This window comes from Rhagoletis pomonella, unplaced genomic scaffold (genome assembly GCF_013731165.1).
Source record: "Rhagoletis pomonella isolate Grant_MI unplaced genomic scaffold, Rhpom_1.0 Rhpom_scaffold_00154, whole genome shotgun sequence".
Classification (NCBI taxonomy): Eukaryota; Metazoa; Arthropoda; class Insecta; order Diptera; family Tephritidae; genus Rhagoletis; species Rhagoletis pomonella.
The window spans coordinates 44538-60985 of record NW_023458708.1 but is presented as its reverse complement, the minus strand read 5'-3'; the positions used below and the strand labels follow the sequence as shown (position 1 = coordinate 60985).

Genomic DNA, 16448 nt, shown 5'->3' with positions numbered 1-16448 from the left:
TCGTGGATGGAATATCATCGCTTTCTAACCCAGAAGTCGATTCATTCTCCATCATTAATAAAACTGAATTCCATTTATTTCTAAGTAAAATTATAAAATAAGTTATGTAACATAGGAATTAAAATAAATTTATTCCCTACTGGAATAGCAAAATACTTATGGTCTATATCTTCTCTCTTAATAATTTGAATGTCTTCATCTATAATTTGAGCTACAAAAATACCTAAATCAGATGAGGACACCACGGGCTCCCTAAAAATGTCCCCACCTTTGTTAAAACTACAACGCCAAAACTGTCTGTTTGGGTTTGTTGGTTGACAATTTTTAGGGATCCCGTTTTTTTACTAAAGAAAAAACTATCTTTTTCTTTTTTACAATTTATAATAAACTTATCTATTTGTGAAATTTTGCTAGAATCCGTAATATCTCTTCGTTCTTCTATTCTTAAAAATAATTGCTGCAATATTTTATTTGGATTATTAATAATTATTTTTATATATTGCATATAATTTTCGAATTTATATGCAGAAAAATTGTCTAAAGGACCAAATTGTTTAACGCAATCACTTAAATGCAAAAGACCATGGACATTAAAACTGATTAAATGTTCGCCGTAAAAATTACTAAACAACTTTACAAATTCTTTTAACATTTCATTAGCGACATTAGATTCTACTTGACAAGACTTCTCACAAGAGAGAAGGCGAATACCGACATGCAACAAAAGAAAATGGTAATACAAGTTATCCGGTATACAGTCTTTCAAAACAAACAACCCCGAGTACAATAAAAATTGCCGGTATTCTGTCGACTTCCAGTTGCTTATTTCACGCAGATCTCGACTGAGTCTGGAAAATTCAGAGGGAACGAACTTATTCAGAAATAATATTTTTTCATTCATCTTTGTTACGTTCCCTCTTTTAATAAGCAACTGGAGTAGTTTTTTAGTTACTCCTAAATCAACTAAATGCATGGGTTCTAACGGAAATTGAGAAACCATGCCAATATTTACAGATTCTAGCAAGATTTCACACTGTCTAAATTCGTCTAAATGATGTGTTATATCTACTCTATTTTTAAACGAACTATCTGTTCTTAATTCTCCAACGTTTTGAGAAAAACAGACCCTTCTTTGTAAATACTGTCCTTGTTGAAGACATTTAGGGCAGCTGTTTTTCCCAGTGTGTGACTTAACGCCAGTTATAAAGGCGCGAGCTGGTGTGTCACATGTGAAAAGTCTTACACTAAATTCTTTTAAAACCTGCTTACATCCCACCCTTACACCATTCTGACTGAGAATTTTTATCTCTTCGCAAAACTCAGCAAGGAAATTATTAACATCGGATGGCTTACTCATTCCTGAGAAGCAGGCAATAGTAAATGTGACCGAATTAGGAAAAGCTTCTACATGCCCCAAAATGGGCCACAATGCCCTATTAGAGCTTTTAAATAATTTCAAACCATCTATACCGACATCTACTGAAATTCTTTCCGTATTTTCTAAAAAATCAAAATCTTTGAAATTAAAATTATATTGTATTCCTAAATACAAAAATTCACCTTCAGGAAAAGGTCGAATTTGAACTATTTTTCTACTTGTACCCAAAATGGTTCTTGCAGTTAAAGGTAACCCGTTAAGTCCAACATTATGTAAGGTTTGTAGGAGGTCCGTTAGGCTATTTTGCGAAATATTATTTTTGATTGCCCACGTTTTTAACCCCCTACAAATTTCCTCGCTTAGGTTTTTGTTTGCAGATTCTTCTGTGCTATCATCACTTTCGACATCTTCAAACAAAAACCTGTCATCATCGCTATTATATTCATCGATATCTAATTCAGGAAACTCTTCCATAGTGCTGGACGTTAGATCACTATTTATTCCGCGGCAAAATGCTTCTCTACTCGTGGATGGAATATCATCGCTTTCTAACCCAGAAGTCGATTCATTCAGTTTGCGAAACTTCGCAACTGTTGCTTTATAATAAGCTTTTGCCTTACTTATAAGGTTAGAAAGCGTTCTTTTATGCATACCGTAATAAATAATGGTGTAAAGGTACGATCTAATAATAATTCTATTAATAATGATAATAATAGCAATTAAAGTAGTAATAAAAATAATAATATTATAATACTATTATTATAATATTATTATTATATTAGATATTATAATAATAAAATTAATAACAGATAAAATTTATATATATATCTAATCTCCGCTGACTTCTACTGTCTGTATTCCACGACCTGCAAAGAAAATATAAAAATAAAATTTGATAAAAAATAATTATAATAAAAAATATCGCAACAAAACCAAAAAAACACTTCATTGAAACGTCTATATATTATGGCCATAGGCAAGTGTATCCACATATCGTCGTTTAAAGTACAAAACCGCGTATCAAGATAATGCAAAACCGCGTATGTGAGGTTGCATAAATTATATTCCAGAGCGTAAAAACTCTCATATGTCAAAATGGTTTTCTTTTTTGTAAAGCAATCGCATTTCTGGCTAGTATATTTCAGAACGAATGGATAAGGCTTGAGCCAAGAGCTATTGTTAGCTAATCCAATTTTTGGCAAAAAAGGTAATTTACGCGGCTTTGCAGAGCGACGATACGCGGTTTTGTACTTTAAACGGCGATATGTAGCTCTACATATTGTGCCGTATGTATGCTAATTGTACATACATATGTTGCACATATCGTACCTAGACGAAAAGAAAAACTTATTTCCAAAACGCGTTAAGTCCAAAATAGCACCCCCATGACATGCTAATTATATGTTGCACATATGTACATGTCGTCGCTGGAATAATGAAATAGTGTAACATGAAAAGTATAGTTTTGAGAAAAACGAATTGAAAGTTTTTATAAACCATTACAAACCATACAAATACAATTTGGTTTTTCGGGAATAAATTAGTGAGCCAAAGAGATATTTAGGAAAACTAAACATTTTTCAAATAGATTAAAGGATTGTCTATCCAATAGTGCAATTATCGAGTAAAAGTGTATTTGGCATTTACACTGTTTCTTTATTCGAGCGACGATATATATATACATATTTCCACTGCACTTTCCTCTTTTTACCGACATACGTATGTACACATGTACGTCGTTGCAGCTGCGCTTTGTACAAAGGTACTTGCACTTCACTTTCTTTTGTTTAACTGCATACATATCTACACACTTATGCAGTTGCAACTATTTCCACACATATGTATGTATACAATGTAGGTACTCAGCCAGCATTTGGTCGATGCAACTACAACAACTGATGCAAATGCAGCGGATGCAAATATTGTTCCTGACCGAAAATGTCTGTTTTTAAAAACGCATCAATTCTTGAGTGTACAACCGTGAAATGATAATTTACACAATTTACATTCAACTCAGTTGGCACAAATTAAGCAAATTTGCTGTTAATTGGAATTAAAAGAAACTGATGTTTTAACTATATTGTTGCGCTTAGGAAAACAGACATTCTACTGCACTTTTCCCATTTATTGCACCACACTTATTGCTGTTTACATATGTACCTAGTTGCACTTTTAACATACATATGTACATACATATTTGCATTGCACTTCCTTCTTTTTACTTACATAAGTACATTTAGTTACTAATACTTTATTTTTTGTTTATATACATACATGTGACCACATTTATGTAGTTGTAGCCAAAGCTGGCATTCTGTTGCACTTTTCACAGCACTTTCTGTTTACATATGTATATATCTACGTGTCGGCAGTGATACTGCAAACTTTAATTAAATAATCCCTCACCCGTACCTTACAGAAAAAGGAATACATTTTCGTCACGAGTTTAATAGATTATAAATTTTGGCACTCCGGTGAGGGTAACAAATCAGTGCCAGAGGTAATAATTTCTGCAGAGTTTTGCAGTATCACCGACGACATAAACACAAGTAAGTACATACATACATATGGATTTAGTTGCGTCTGGAGCAACCGCGTTTCTTAATATTTAAACCAACGTATTTTATATTTATATATATTTAAACTCACCGAACAATGTAGCTGGAATGTTGTAGGGTTGAGAGTTGTTGGCGACCAATGGCGTTGAATGTGCTGTGGGCGTCGTTGCTGATGTTTGGTAATCTAAAAGAAATAATTACATTATAATCAAATGAAACTGTTAACAATGGTTAAAGGCTGACTTCCAAGTTGGTATATTGCAAAGCATCAGCCTCGTTTATTTATAAACTATAACTGATGGAAATGACCAATTTGCCCAACTAAGTTCCAATTCGGCGTTTGAACATGGTTGCGCTTATTGCACTTTTCTATTAGTTATATTTAGTTTAGAAATAAAAGAGGCTAATGCTTTGCAATATACCAACCTGGAACTCAGCCAAACTATGTTAAATTGGGAAACTTTAGTCTTCTTACCTTCAAGGTTCTGATGGCTTAAGTCTCCTGCTGATGTTTGGCTATCTATGGATATATAAAATATACATATATGTATTTAATAAAAGAAAAATTACATTTAATCAAATTAAATTGCTTCTTACCTCCAAAATTTTGCGCGAAATTGATGTTTTTCTTCGCAGCCTACTAGAATCAAATTTAAAATTCGCTGTCAAATTTCGCCTGATTTTCACTTGCTCGCTCTAACGCATATAATTCTTATTAAGAGTGCGAATTCTTATAGCTACGCTGCTCTTACTTATGGAAACTTTTTTCGACAACTTTTGAGTGTGTGAGTGAGATGACAAAAAAGTTGGGTATGTGTTGGTGAATCATTTGAATTTCAGGGGAAAGTGGTGAGCCGTGGCTGGCAGGGTAGTTTTATGAACAGCTGATTAATTTGTTATTTTCCGATGCAATTTTCTTAGAAAACTAGTATTTTCCATCTTATTATAAATTTAAATAGGTTTATTTTGTCAATTGCAGCTCTAAAGGTACCACAAACAATTATTTTGTTATTGTGAATAACATTAAGCATCATGCCATCAGCTGTTTTTCTTACTAGCAAATAGTTGCTAGTAAAAATTTATCCAGTAAAACTTCCAAGTTCAGCTATCATTTTTGCTCTCTCAATTTCCCCTTTTTTGCTAGTTTCTTGCAAGTTTTTGCGTACGAAAACGACATCCAGTAGAAAACCAGTAAAATTAGTACTGGATTTACTGGATAGTGCGTACGCGAACAGGGCTATTCATACACAGTATCAACAACAACATCGCCGCAGCGCTGTGCGCTTTATTTTGATTTGAGCATTGCTATGTTCCATTTATTCGTTTTCGTTCCTGTTTTTGTTTCATATCGAGCAAAGCATTGCTATGTTCGTGCGAATGTGATACAGCGGAAGATCTGCAAAACAAAAATGTGGCATTTCAGATTTAAGAATCATTCTATGTATATATTTGCACGGAAAGATTTTCAAAATTTTACATTGAGCAATTTTAAAATGTAAAACTGAATCTCACACGCATTTTAATTTTCACCAATTTTGAACAATTTCATTTCTTTATTTCAATTTTTTATGGTTTTAAAATGCTTGAAAACTTCAACAAATCCTGGGGGTCGAACTAAGGGAACGGTAAAGTATTTTAAACTCTCGATAAATATGCGTTTTTATTTCAGTTTTCTGTTGCAGGTTACAGAAGGCCGAGAATTCTCCACATACTCAAAAATTAAGATTAGTGCCACAAGAGATTATTTTGCGAGATTTAGCCGATTGGATATTTGAACCTCAGCCTGGTATAATTAATAAAAACCACTTGAAGGATCGATCAATTTCGCGTCCACAAAATAAGACCTGTACGATAGTTAATAAAGAAATGGTTAATATTTGTGTTGTCCGGAGAAGAAATGGCGTCGATATCTACTGTCGTTTCTGAATATCCACAGGAGCAAGTAGAAGTAGGGGAGTTGCACCTCATGACTTGATACTAAAAGTTAGAGCAGTTGTGATGCTAATCCACAACCTAAATATGTACATATGAAGGGTTACTTAATGGTCCCGCCTAATAGTTAGAGAATTACAATGCGAAGAACAGCCACTCGCGCGACTTCTCCGTTGCCTTTCATGGTTTCTACAGCCTTCAGCGGAGGCAAATTCTCATCTTTAACAAGCACCATGGTTCCGATTTCAATATTCGGCTTTTGGTAGCGCCATTTGCTACGTTGCTGCAGAAGTGTGAGATACTCAGCAGACCACTTTTTCCAGAAGATTCGCTGCATATTGCAAACCCGCCGCCACCTGTCCAAGCGGTTGATGTTAAGCACTGAAACATGTGGCTCAATCAACGCGGTGAATGCTGACCCGATCAGAAAGTGGGCCGGAGTTAGTACGTCAAGGTCTTCAGGATTTTCTGTAAGAGGATAGAGAGGGCGAGAGTTCATTATTGCAGAAATTTCAACCACCAGTCTTCTTTATTCATCGAAGTTTAAAATCTAAAGCCCAACAACACGCCAAAAATGAAATTTTGCAGTTTTACGGATGGCTCCCATCGTCGAGGCACTGCTGATGAATTGCTTGGCAATGTTGGTCGTTAAAAAATAGTTGCTTTAGCTCTGCCAATTAATTTTTTGCACCAACGAAGTTTGTAGCGTTATCACACCAAAGCGGCTAGAAACGATGGTGTTGACAAATCACTCACCAACTCAAAGTGTACAGCCTTTGTGCTAAAGCAAACAAAGAGGCAGATGTAGCATTTAGTAGCAGGTTTATTGCGTACTTCAGATCGATACAAGAACGGGCCACAGAAATCCATGCCAGTTACTAAAAATGCTCGATTTTAAGGCTTGTGGTCCACCATGACCATAATATGATTGGATGCTTTGATTCAAAGTTCAATGACGAGTTTTCAAGTCGCCCACCCACATGCATCAAGCCGTCTTTGTCTATAAACGGCATTCGTGAATATAAATCGCTAGATGCGGCTATCTCCTTGTTTGTTACTAAAGCCTTGTAGTCGGAAGCTAAGTGCGCTCGCTGAACATTTTGTAATTTGAAGGTTCTCCGCTGATCCACGACAAAACGACTATGGAGTCCAACCAACAATAAAATTCGCTGCCAAAGATGTTTAGTTGAGCCACTGAGTTGATGAGCGCTGTCAACAACGACGTAGCGCAAAGTTCTAGCTTTGGCACTGTGAGTGTTTTTAGTGGAGATACTCGAGATTTTGAACAAAGCAAATTTGTTTTTATTTTACCGCACCTCTCAGATAGTATATTAATGCATGCTCCATATGCTAATAGGCTGCATCACAGAATGCATGTACTTGCAAACGAGCTTCAGGCGAAAGAGAATATCTGTCAAAACGAAGCTTATCTAATACTGAGCCAAGCATTTTGTAAGCTTTGCGGTAAGCTCTCATCCCAATGAAGCTTTTCCTTCCACAAACGTTGAAGCAAAATTTTTGCTTTTCTTATAACAGGCCCAATTAAACCCAGCGGATCATAAATTCGTGCTATAACTGAAAGTACACTTCGTTTCGTGATTCTTTTGCATGTTGATGAAGCTGGGTTGAAACAGAAGAGAAAGCAATCAGTTCTCGTATCCCAGATAAGTCCAAGCGTTTTGTTACTTCGCTCCCATCGTTAAACTTCAAAAATGTTTGCCTCTCGTTTTCTGATATTTTGCATAAGACATCTGGATCGTTTGTACACCACTTGCGTATAGGGTGGCCAGATATTATAGTGACATAATCAGTAAAGTTGGGATCAAAAATCAGTACAAAGCCATACAAATCAGCTCATTTTTAAGCGTATTTTTTATTATTAACAATATAACAACCAAATAACAGCGCATTTATTTAACAAAAAATAACTAATAGACTTTTAAATACATATAGTATTATCAATATAAAAATGCATTACTTTAAAACAAATCAAAGGTATTACGTATGTATGTACAGCTGTGCTCAGGAAAATAGTAGTAAAATGTATTGACAGGTTTTGAAAATTTTTCCTTACTTAGGTTAAATTTTTTATAAAAATATAGTTAATCCATGATAACAATATTTATAAGGTACAATCGCTGAGAGCCAACTTTAGGAATTTTGACGTTTGCTAGCATTTTTGCATTTTTCTCTCGCCGTCATTTCATTTGTTTGTTTTTATTTTCACTCAAACCAAATAAATATATTTCTGTCGAAACAACAAAATTTTAATGTACAATGTACATAGTATGTATGTAAATAAATAAATGTAAGCAATTCTGTGTAAGGAACTTCTGCCCGCATGTTAAAGCGAAGATTTTGGCATACATTTAAAGATATTGTACCTTAACGGCACTGTACTGTTCCAAAGAACTACATATCTTGTGCTTATATTAAGTCAAGTGATGTGGCAAAATATGAGCCGAGCATACACAGGGGCAATTTGGCAAATCCTTTTTCATAACACCACAAACCTCGATCCATTTTGATATTGCTTTGCTTGCAGAGGACAACGGAATTTTCGCAGCCTTTAAAGCAGCAACTCATTTTTCTTCTCTTACTTTTGAAATTTTTTCCCACATTTGAATAAAAAAATTTTCAAATCATAAAATTTCATTTGTTTATTTTGAATTTATTTGACATTTGAATCATTTCGAGAGAGTTTAATCAAAATGCTAGCAAACGTCAAAAAAACCCAATGGCGGACGAATTGAGCGAGCGGTTTTACCTTTAAATATTTGTATCATGGTTAATTCTATAACAAAAGGCATGTGAGTTGAAGTCTCAAACTTTCTAGAAAATTTATAAAAATTGAGAAAATTAAAAAAAAAATTGTAGCCCATTCAGTTTCAGTAGAAGACGAGCTCGAGTCAGAATCTGTTTGCATATTTTAAGCTACATATTTAAAACATATTTAGTTGGTGTGCTTATTAAATACAACATTCACATTAAAATGTTGACTAAAAGGTATATTACCGAATTATCGCTAAACGAATTTTCGAGTACGAATGAAATTTAATAGTGTTAAATGTGTATGTGCAAGTAAAATTACAGGTGCTCGAACATCAAAAATCAAAGTAAAGCTACATATATCATATCCAAGAGTCGGTAGTTTGCACCTTTTCCAAATTTTTAGAACTTACATTGCACCGTAGCAGTAGTCGTCTTAAGTTTGATATACTGACAGCCGATTTCTCAGTGGATGTTTAATTATAATCAAAAGATTATCTCTTATTGTCATCTTCTCAGTGTACTTAATATATGATTAACTCACCACCACCTTTCATAAGATTTATTAATGGCGAAACCGGCTTTTCCTTTAAATCCTGTAAAACCTGCAAATCGTAATTGCAAATCGGGTTGGGTTGAATCCAAATAGTTTGTTATTTTGCGAAATCCTAGGAAACGAAACAATTGCAAGCTGACATCTTTTTAATAATGGTTTAAATTTAATTAATGCTTTCAATCTGCTCACAAGTATGAGTTGTCAAAAACCATTGTTTTGAACCTGTAAACCTCAAGTAAATGTCAATTACACCAATTTACAAAAGTATTTATTTAATGTAAAAATCAGTACAAAATCAGTACAAACTCAAAAAATCAGTATATTTTGCGTACTGATTTCGGGCTCTTAAAAATCAGTACAATAGAAAAAAATCGGCACATGTTCTGATTAAATCAGCGCATCTGGCCACCCTACTTGCGTGGAATAAAATAACCTTTGGCCAAAAGATCACAGGTCTGACTCATGATTCAATAATAGAAAGGTTTTGTAATAAAACAGTCTTCTCGCTCCCACACATAAAATCGGCTCCTACTTGTGCAGAATGTTGCTCACTATACAGTTTTTAGTTATATTAGTAGTAAAACCAAAAATTCTTCATACTAAATATTCGTTGGCATCACCTTCGTTTGCATAATTTTCTGGAACGAGCCATTCCATTATTCGATTCGAAACTCGGCGGTTCAAATTCGAATTAATTCGAATTTTTAAAAATTTTGTTATTGAAAATTTAAAAGTTTGTTTGTAAGAGTGATAGCTCAAATTGAGAAAGAGATTCAATTTAACTTACAGCAAAGTGAATAATTATCCGTATCGCTCTTCTTATCTTCATAATCAAAAATAAATACAAATAAGAAGTATTTTTTTTCAAATAAATAACTCAAAAAATAGCAGAAAAAAATTAAAAATTTATCAATGTATCATGAATTTTTTTAGTATCAATTAAAAAAATTACCAAAATGTACATTGGAACTAATTTTTTTGGGACGTACAATGTACTTATATTTATTTTTCTTGCTTTACAAGAGCAAAAGAGATTTGTACATACTTCACGTTACATATTTATACATTTATACGTATGTTTATAATTTTACAACGAATAAAAAAGTCTTACATTTAATGACAACGTATGATTCTGCTTTCTAAAATGAAATCTTTAAGTAAACAAGGATGGAGGATGGTTCCGTGCGCAGAAGTGGAAAACTTTTGACTGCCATTCACCTGGGAGTGGCCAGAAGCGATTCTTGTGCGTACGGTTCAAATCGCAGCTCACAACGTCCGGATATTTATATCCACGTATCCTCTGGGTAGCAACCAAACACCCGTTTGGGAGCGAGCTAAAGTGAGAAGGCGTAAAACTTCACGTGCGCTGGGTTTGGGTCCCGCCACGTTAAAACCCCGCCCAATGAAAAGAAGCAAACAGCCTCGGATGAGACCCCCTTTTTCTGATGACGACCACGGCAAACGTATAAAGGACTATGATTTAAGGGTATGCACCTGGAATATCCGGACCCTTAATGGGGAAGGTGCCTCTGCCCGGCTGGTTGATGTCCTAGGGAAGACAAAGGCTGACATCAAGGCCTTGCGACGTCTACTACAGTTGCCACGTAAAGGAGCGCAAATTCGGTGTTGGATTCGTGGTAGGAGAGAGACTCCGTCGCCGAGTACTGGCGTTCACCCCGGTGGACGAACGTCTAGCCACAATCTGCATCAAAGCTAGATTCTTCAACATCTCGCTCATCTGCGCCCATGCCCCGACGGAAGAGAAGGATGAGGCGTCCAAGTATCTCTTCTATGAGCGCTTGGAACGTACATATGAGCGCTGCCCCCGACACGATGTCAAAATCGTGCTTGGCGATTTTAATGCCAAGGTGGGCAAGGAAGGGATCTTTGGCGCCACTGTCGGAAAATTCAGCCTCCGCGACGAAACGTCCGATAACGGACTGAGGCTGATCGACTTCGCCGGGGCCCAAAATATGGTAATATGTAGTACTAGGTTCCAGCATAAGAACATCCACCAAGCTACATGGCTGTCTCCAGATTGAAAAACGAGAAACCAAATCGATCATGTTGTGATAGAGGGAAGGCATGCTTCAAGCGTTTTGGACGTACGTACACTCCGAGGGCCAAACATCGACTCGGACCACTATCTTGTTGTAGCCAAGATACGCACCCGCCTCTGTGCAGCAAAAAATGTGCGCCCAACAATGCAAGGAAAGCTTAACGTCGAAAAGCTGCAATCACAACAGACGGCCAATTTATTCGCCACTCGACTCACACACCTGCTCTCTGAGAGCACTCTTCAACAATCCGACGTATGCGAGCAGTGGAACCACATTTCCCGATCATTAAGTACCGCCGCCGAAGAAGTAGTTGGATTTCAGCGAGCCCGAAAGAACAACTGGTACGATGAGGAATGTCAAGAAGCCGCAGAGAAAAAAGATGCCGCCTACAGGGCCACGCTGCGATCGGGCGCAACGCGAGCCATGTGGGACCGTTATAGGGAACTGAAGAAGGAAGCGAGACGTATTTGCCGCAATAAGAAGAGAGAGGCCGAAATACGTGAGTGCGAAGAGCTTGAGATGCTGGCCGACAGGAAGAACGCCCGAAAATTCTACCAGAGGGTTAGGCGACTTACGGAAGGTTTCCAGACCGGGGCGAACTCCTGTAAGAACAACAATGGCGACCTAGTGACCGATGTCCAGAATATACTTAAATTGTGGAGGGAACACTTTTATAACCTACTGAATGGTAGCAGCGCTGAAAGTAGTGAGGAAGACGAACCCGAGTCCCCAGTCGATGATGATGGAGTAGCTGTCCCACCGCCTGACTATGACGAGGTACGAATAGCGATTACGCGGCTGAAAAACCACAAAGCTGCTGGAGCTGACGGCCTGCCAGCCGAGCTATTCAAGTACGGCGGCGAGGAGCTGATGAGGTGCATGCATCAGCTCGTATGCAGAATATGGTCAGATTAACGCATGCCCGACGACTGGAATTTAAGTGTGCTCTGCCCAATCCACAAGAAAGGCGACCCCGCCATACGCGCCAACTACCGCGGAATTAGCCTTCTAAGCATAGGTTACAAGGTCGCCCACCGTCAACGAGCTGATTGGACCTTATCAGTGTGGCTTTAGGCCTGGAAAATCCACCATAGATCAGGTATTCACAATACGCCAAATCTTGGAAAAGACCCGCGAGAATAGGATCGACACACACCATCTATTTGTCGATTTCAAAGCCGCTTTCGACAGTACGAAGAGAAGTTGCCTTTATGCCGCGATGTCTGAATTTGGTATCCCCGCGAAACTAATACGGCTGTGTAAAATGACGTTGAGCAATACCACCAGCTCCGTCAGAATAGGGAAGGACCTCTCCGAGCCGTTTGATACCAAACGAGGTTTCAGACAAGGGGACTCCCTTTCGTGTGATTTCTTTAATCTTATGTTGGAGAAGATAATAAGAGCCGCAGAACTGAACCGCTCAGGCACAATACTTTATAAGAGCGTACAATTGCTGGCGTATGCCGACGACATCGATATTATCGGTAAAAACAAGGGCTACGTCTGTTCTGCCTTCTCGGGATTGGATAGAGAAGCAAAGCGAATGGGTCTGGTGGTCAGTGTTGCCAGAACTTTTTGGGCCGACCGGCTAGATTGGCAAAAAAAAACGGCTAAAAACGGCTAAAATGTTTTAGTGAAATTTCACATAGACTCTGGCAAAAAACGGCTAAAATGTTTTAGTGAAAATTCACACGCTTTATTTAAATAAATCGCAAGAAACGAAAGACTAGTTAACACCATTAATTTATATCGAGTGTATATTCCTCATCATCAAATGAACCACTATTGTATATATCACCTGAATTCATTAATTTTAAGAGATCGTCATCTACAGTAAAATTATGGCAGCATTTTTCTTCACGTTTTAAACCGTATCTTATATATAAAATAGCGTTTAACGTTTTAACGCCCATTGGATTTCTTTGCTTAGTTTTTATTATATTCATTGAACTAAATATTCGCTCTACTTCTGCATTACTTATAGGCAAAACAATAAAACTAAAAACTAGGTTGCAAAGGTCAGCAAAAGGGTTTTCTCCTAGGGCGTTTCGAAATTGATAAACTTCGGCCCAAAATTTTACAGTTGAGTCTAAGTTACTCCAGGTATGTAACGTTAACCGTTGCCATTGCATCTCTATGGATGTTATTTCGTCGGCATTATATTTGTGGTTTTGTTGCTGTAGTTGAACAAATACTTTTGGTTTAATTACTCTTAATGCATTTCCAACCGAAAAAAGTCAATTTTTTTAGTGTGGCAATATTTGTAGGGAGGCGTTGGCGTAATTCCTTTATTAAAGTGATAATAAAATAGCGACCATTTCGACTATTCGAATTATTTTCTCGGCTTCGTGGTCAAAAGCGTTTGTGCTTACTTTTGTTTTTAAATACTCTTCAAAACTGTGATAAAACTGAGGAAATGGAGCAAGGTATGGTTCCAACGGGGAGCATATAGGATCAAATCTGTCCGCGCTAATAACCACTAGGGAGCATAGATGCGAAAGTAAAACATTGAGTTCATTAAAAATCTTTATTGGGTCTGCATTATTGCTTTCGAACAACTTGTTTACTTTTTGCACCTGAAAATTAGGCAAAAAATAAAATCGGCTAAAAACGGCTAACTTTTTTTTACAAACCGGCTAACAAATCGGCTGCCGGCTAGATCGAATTTTCTCCGGCTAGTTGCTATCAAAACCGGCTAAATCTAGCCGGAAAACGGCTAAAATGGCAACGCTGCTGGTGGTGAACGAGGACAAAACGAAGTATCTCCTGTCAGCACACAAACAGTCAGAGCATACGCGTCTTGGCACCCACGTCACTGTTGACAGTTACAAGTTTGAAAAAGTAGACGACTTCGTTTATTTGGGAACCAGCATTAACACCAATAATAATGTCAGCCTTGAAATCCAACGGAGAATCACTCTTGCCAACAAGTGCTACTTTGGGCTGAGTAGGCAATTGAGAAGTAAAGTCCTCTCTCGTCGTACAAAGATCACACTCTATAAGTCACTCATCATGCCTGTGCTGGTGTATGGCGCGGAAGCATGGACAATGAAAGCATCTGATGAGGCGGCTCTTGGAGTTTTCGAGAGAAATATTCTGCGAAAGATTTACGGACCTTTACGCGTTGGTGATGGCGAATATCGCAGACGATTTAACGATGAGCTGTATGAGCTTTACAACGATATAGACATAGTGCAGCGAATTAAAATTCAGCGGCTTCGCTGGCTTGGCCATGTCGTTCGGATGGACAGAAACGCTCCTGCTCTGAAAATATTCAACGCGGGCCGCGATGCTGGTAACAGAGGAAGAGGAAGGCCTCCTCTGCGTTGGAAAGACCAGCTGGAGAAGGACTTGGCTTCACTTGGCATTTTCAATTGGCGTCAGTTAGCACAGAAGAGAAATGACTGGCGTGCTGTTTTGGACTCGGCCAAAATCGCTTAGGCGGTTACAGCGCCAAATAAGAAGAAGAAGAAGAAGTAAACAAGAAACAAAAAAAAATAATAGGGCTTGCAGAGTTCTATCGAGCCACATTTTTGGCAAATGTGGTATCGCAGATATTGATGTCAAATTAAGTAAGCAAGAAAAAAGTTGCAGAGTTGCTTCTTTTGCAAATAAAGACGAGATTCGACTTTTTTTAATTCGATTTTATCCGAATTTTAGCACCACAAAGTTCGATTTCAAAAATTCGCCATTTTGATGATAAAATTCAATTAAAATTCGAGTCTCGAAGCTTCAAATATCGAATCTACCCATCCCTAGTATGGCAGTTAGTACATGTGTCGAATAGCACAACTCGATGTGTTCAGTGCATTGATGATATCTTTTACTTACACCATGATGCAATAATACAAGGTGGTATCAGTAGTGACAGCTCGATTTGACACTGCCTTAGCTCAGTAGAACAAGAAGAAAAACGGGAAGAAATGAATCCCCATTTGGGGGAAAAATATAAAATTTCATATCTTCTTCTAAACAAAGTTTTTTTTATAGTATATTCGTAATGAAATGAAATAAAATACCTTTTTGAGGAAACAAAATGTGTATATTGGGAAAAAAAATAAAAAATTCAACTATATTACTAGGCAAAGAATTGTTAAAAAGTAACACTCTTTCACCTAAGGCAGTCAATATGGCGAAATTAGAGCGAGAAGTTTCCAACCGATAACACCTTGTATTATTGCATCATGGGTTTACACCGAACAATACCCTGAAGGAAAGATTGGTCCAATTGCTCGAAAAATATAGTCGTAGGTATAGTAGTTTTGTAACTAGACCAAAGATAGTCCAAAAATTTAAAGCAATGTAATGTAAAACAGGTGAATTGTACTAAAAGTGGTCCGAATGTAATGCATAAGGTACGAGTTTTGTTCTAAAATAGGTTACAATGACATGCAGTAGCGGACAATGGGTATAATTAACGATTTGCTGATATGTAGGCACTTAGCCAACGAATTTTCATGTGCGGCGTTGGAATGTAGAGAGAGTATCCGCTGTAAAAATCTGAGAACCCCGGTTCGAATCGCAGCTGACGCAAGTTTTATTTTTGTTTTTTTCCCCCAAAATTGGTGTCAATGTAATGCAGAAGCGGACAATTGGTCCGAGCCATTCAATGTTAAATGTAAATAGAATTTTACATGTTCTTGGCCCAAACTTTGGACTAGTTACAATCACTTGCAGTCTAGTTTGTGGTGTGCTCTAAGTCTATTCCGAGGTCCTACAGGGTACTGTCATGACAATAGCAATACATGCACACTTTTGCACTAATACATGCATACTCTTCCAATTGTCTCAATCACGTGATTGAGACAGTCCTGTCTTGATTATTTTCAAGACAGTAAGTCGGACAATGGGAGTGCAATGGGGTATAGTCGTCGCGCTGGGTATGCAGTTACACGTGCATGGCTATACTCAATCCCGACTCTTGCGTCCTCGTTCGCGCACTCTGGGCAACGTGAGCAACCCATGTGCGTGATGCGGTAACCAATCCGAGTGGAGCCTTGGCTCACGGCAGAAAGGGAGTGAGCTTCGGTGGGGCCACTCCGACTTATTCGGTTTAAAGGCTCACTGAAGTCTGCAGCGTCTGTTCACCAATAGGTGCGGCTGCAAGCGAGTGTCTGCTTGTAGCAAGCGACTTCCAGTGAAGAAGCAAGGCAAAGCCTAGGATGAGACCCCCCCCCCCCCCCCCCCCCCCCCCC

General features: G+C 37.7%; 1 protein-coding gene across 1 annotated transcript; it reads right to left on the bottom strand.

Moving 5' to 3' along the window:
• Positions 1-1974: 1974 nt before the first annotated feature.
• On the bottom strand, positions 1975-6738 carry LOC118750165. Its single transcript, XM_036484892.1, has 5 exons — positions 6625-6738; positions 4534-4573; positions 4412-4456; positions 4028-4120; positions 1975-2244 (listed from the first exon to the last, which is right to left on the bottom strand). The coding sequence occupies exons 1-5, from the start codon at positions 6736-6738 to the stop codon at positions 2207-2209; spliced, it is 330 nt and encodes a 109-aa protein (XP_036340785.1). The 3' UTR covers positions 1975-2206.
• Between the last annotated feature and the right edge of the window lie 9710 nt (positions 6739-16448).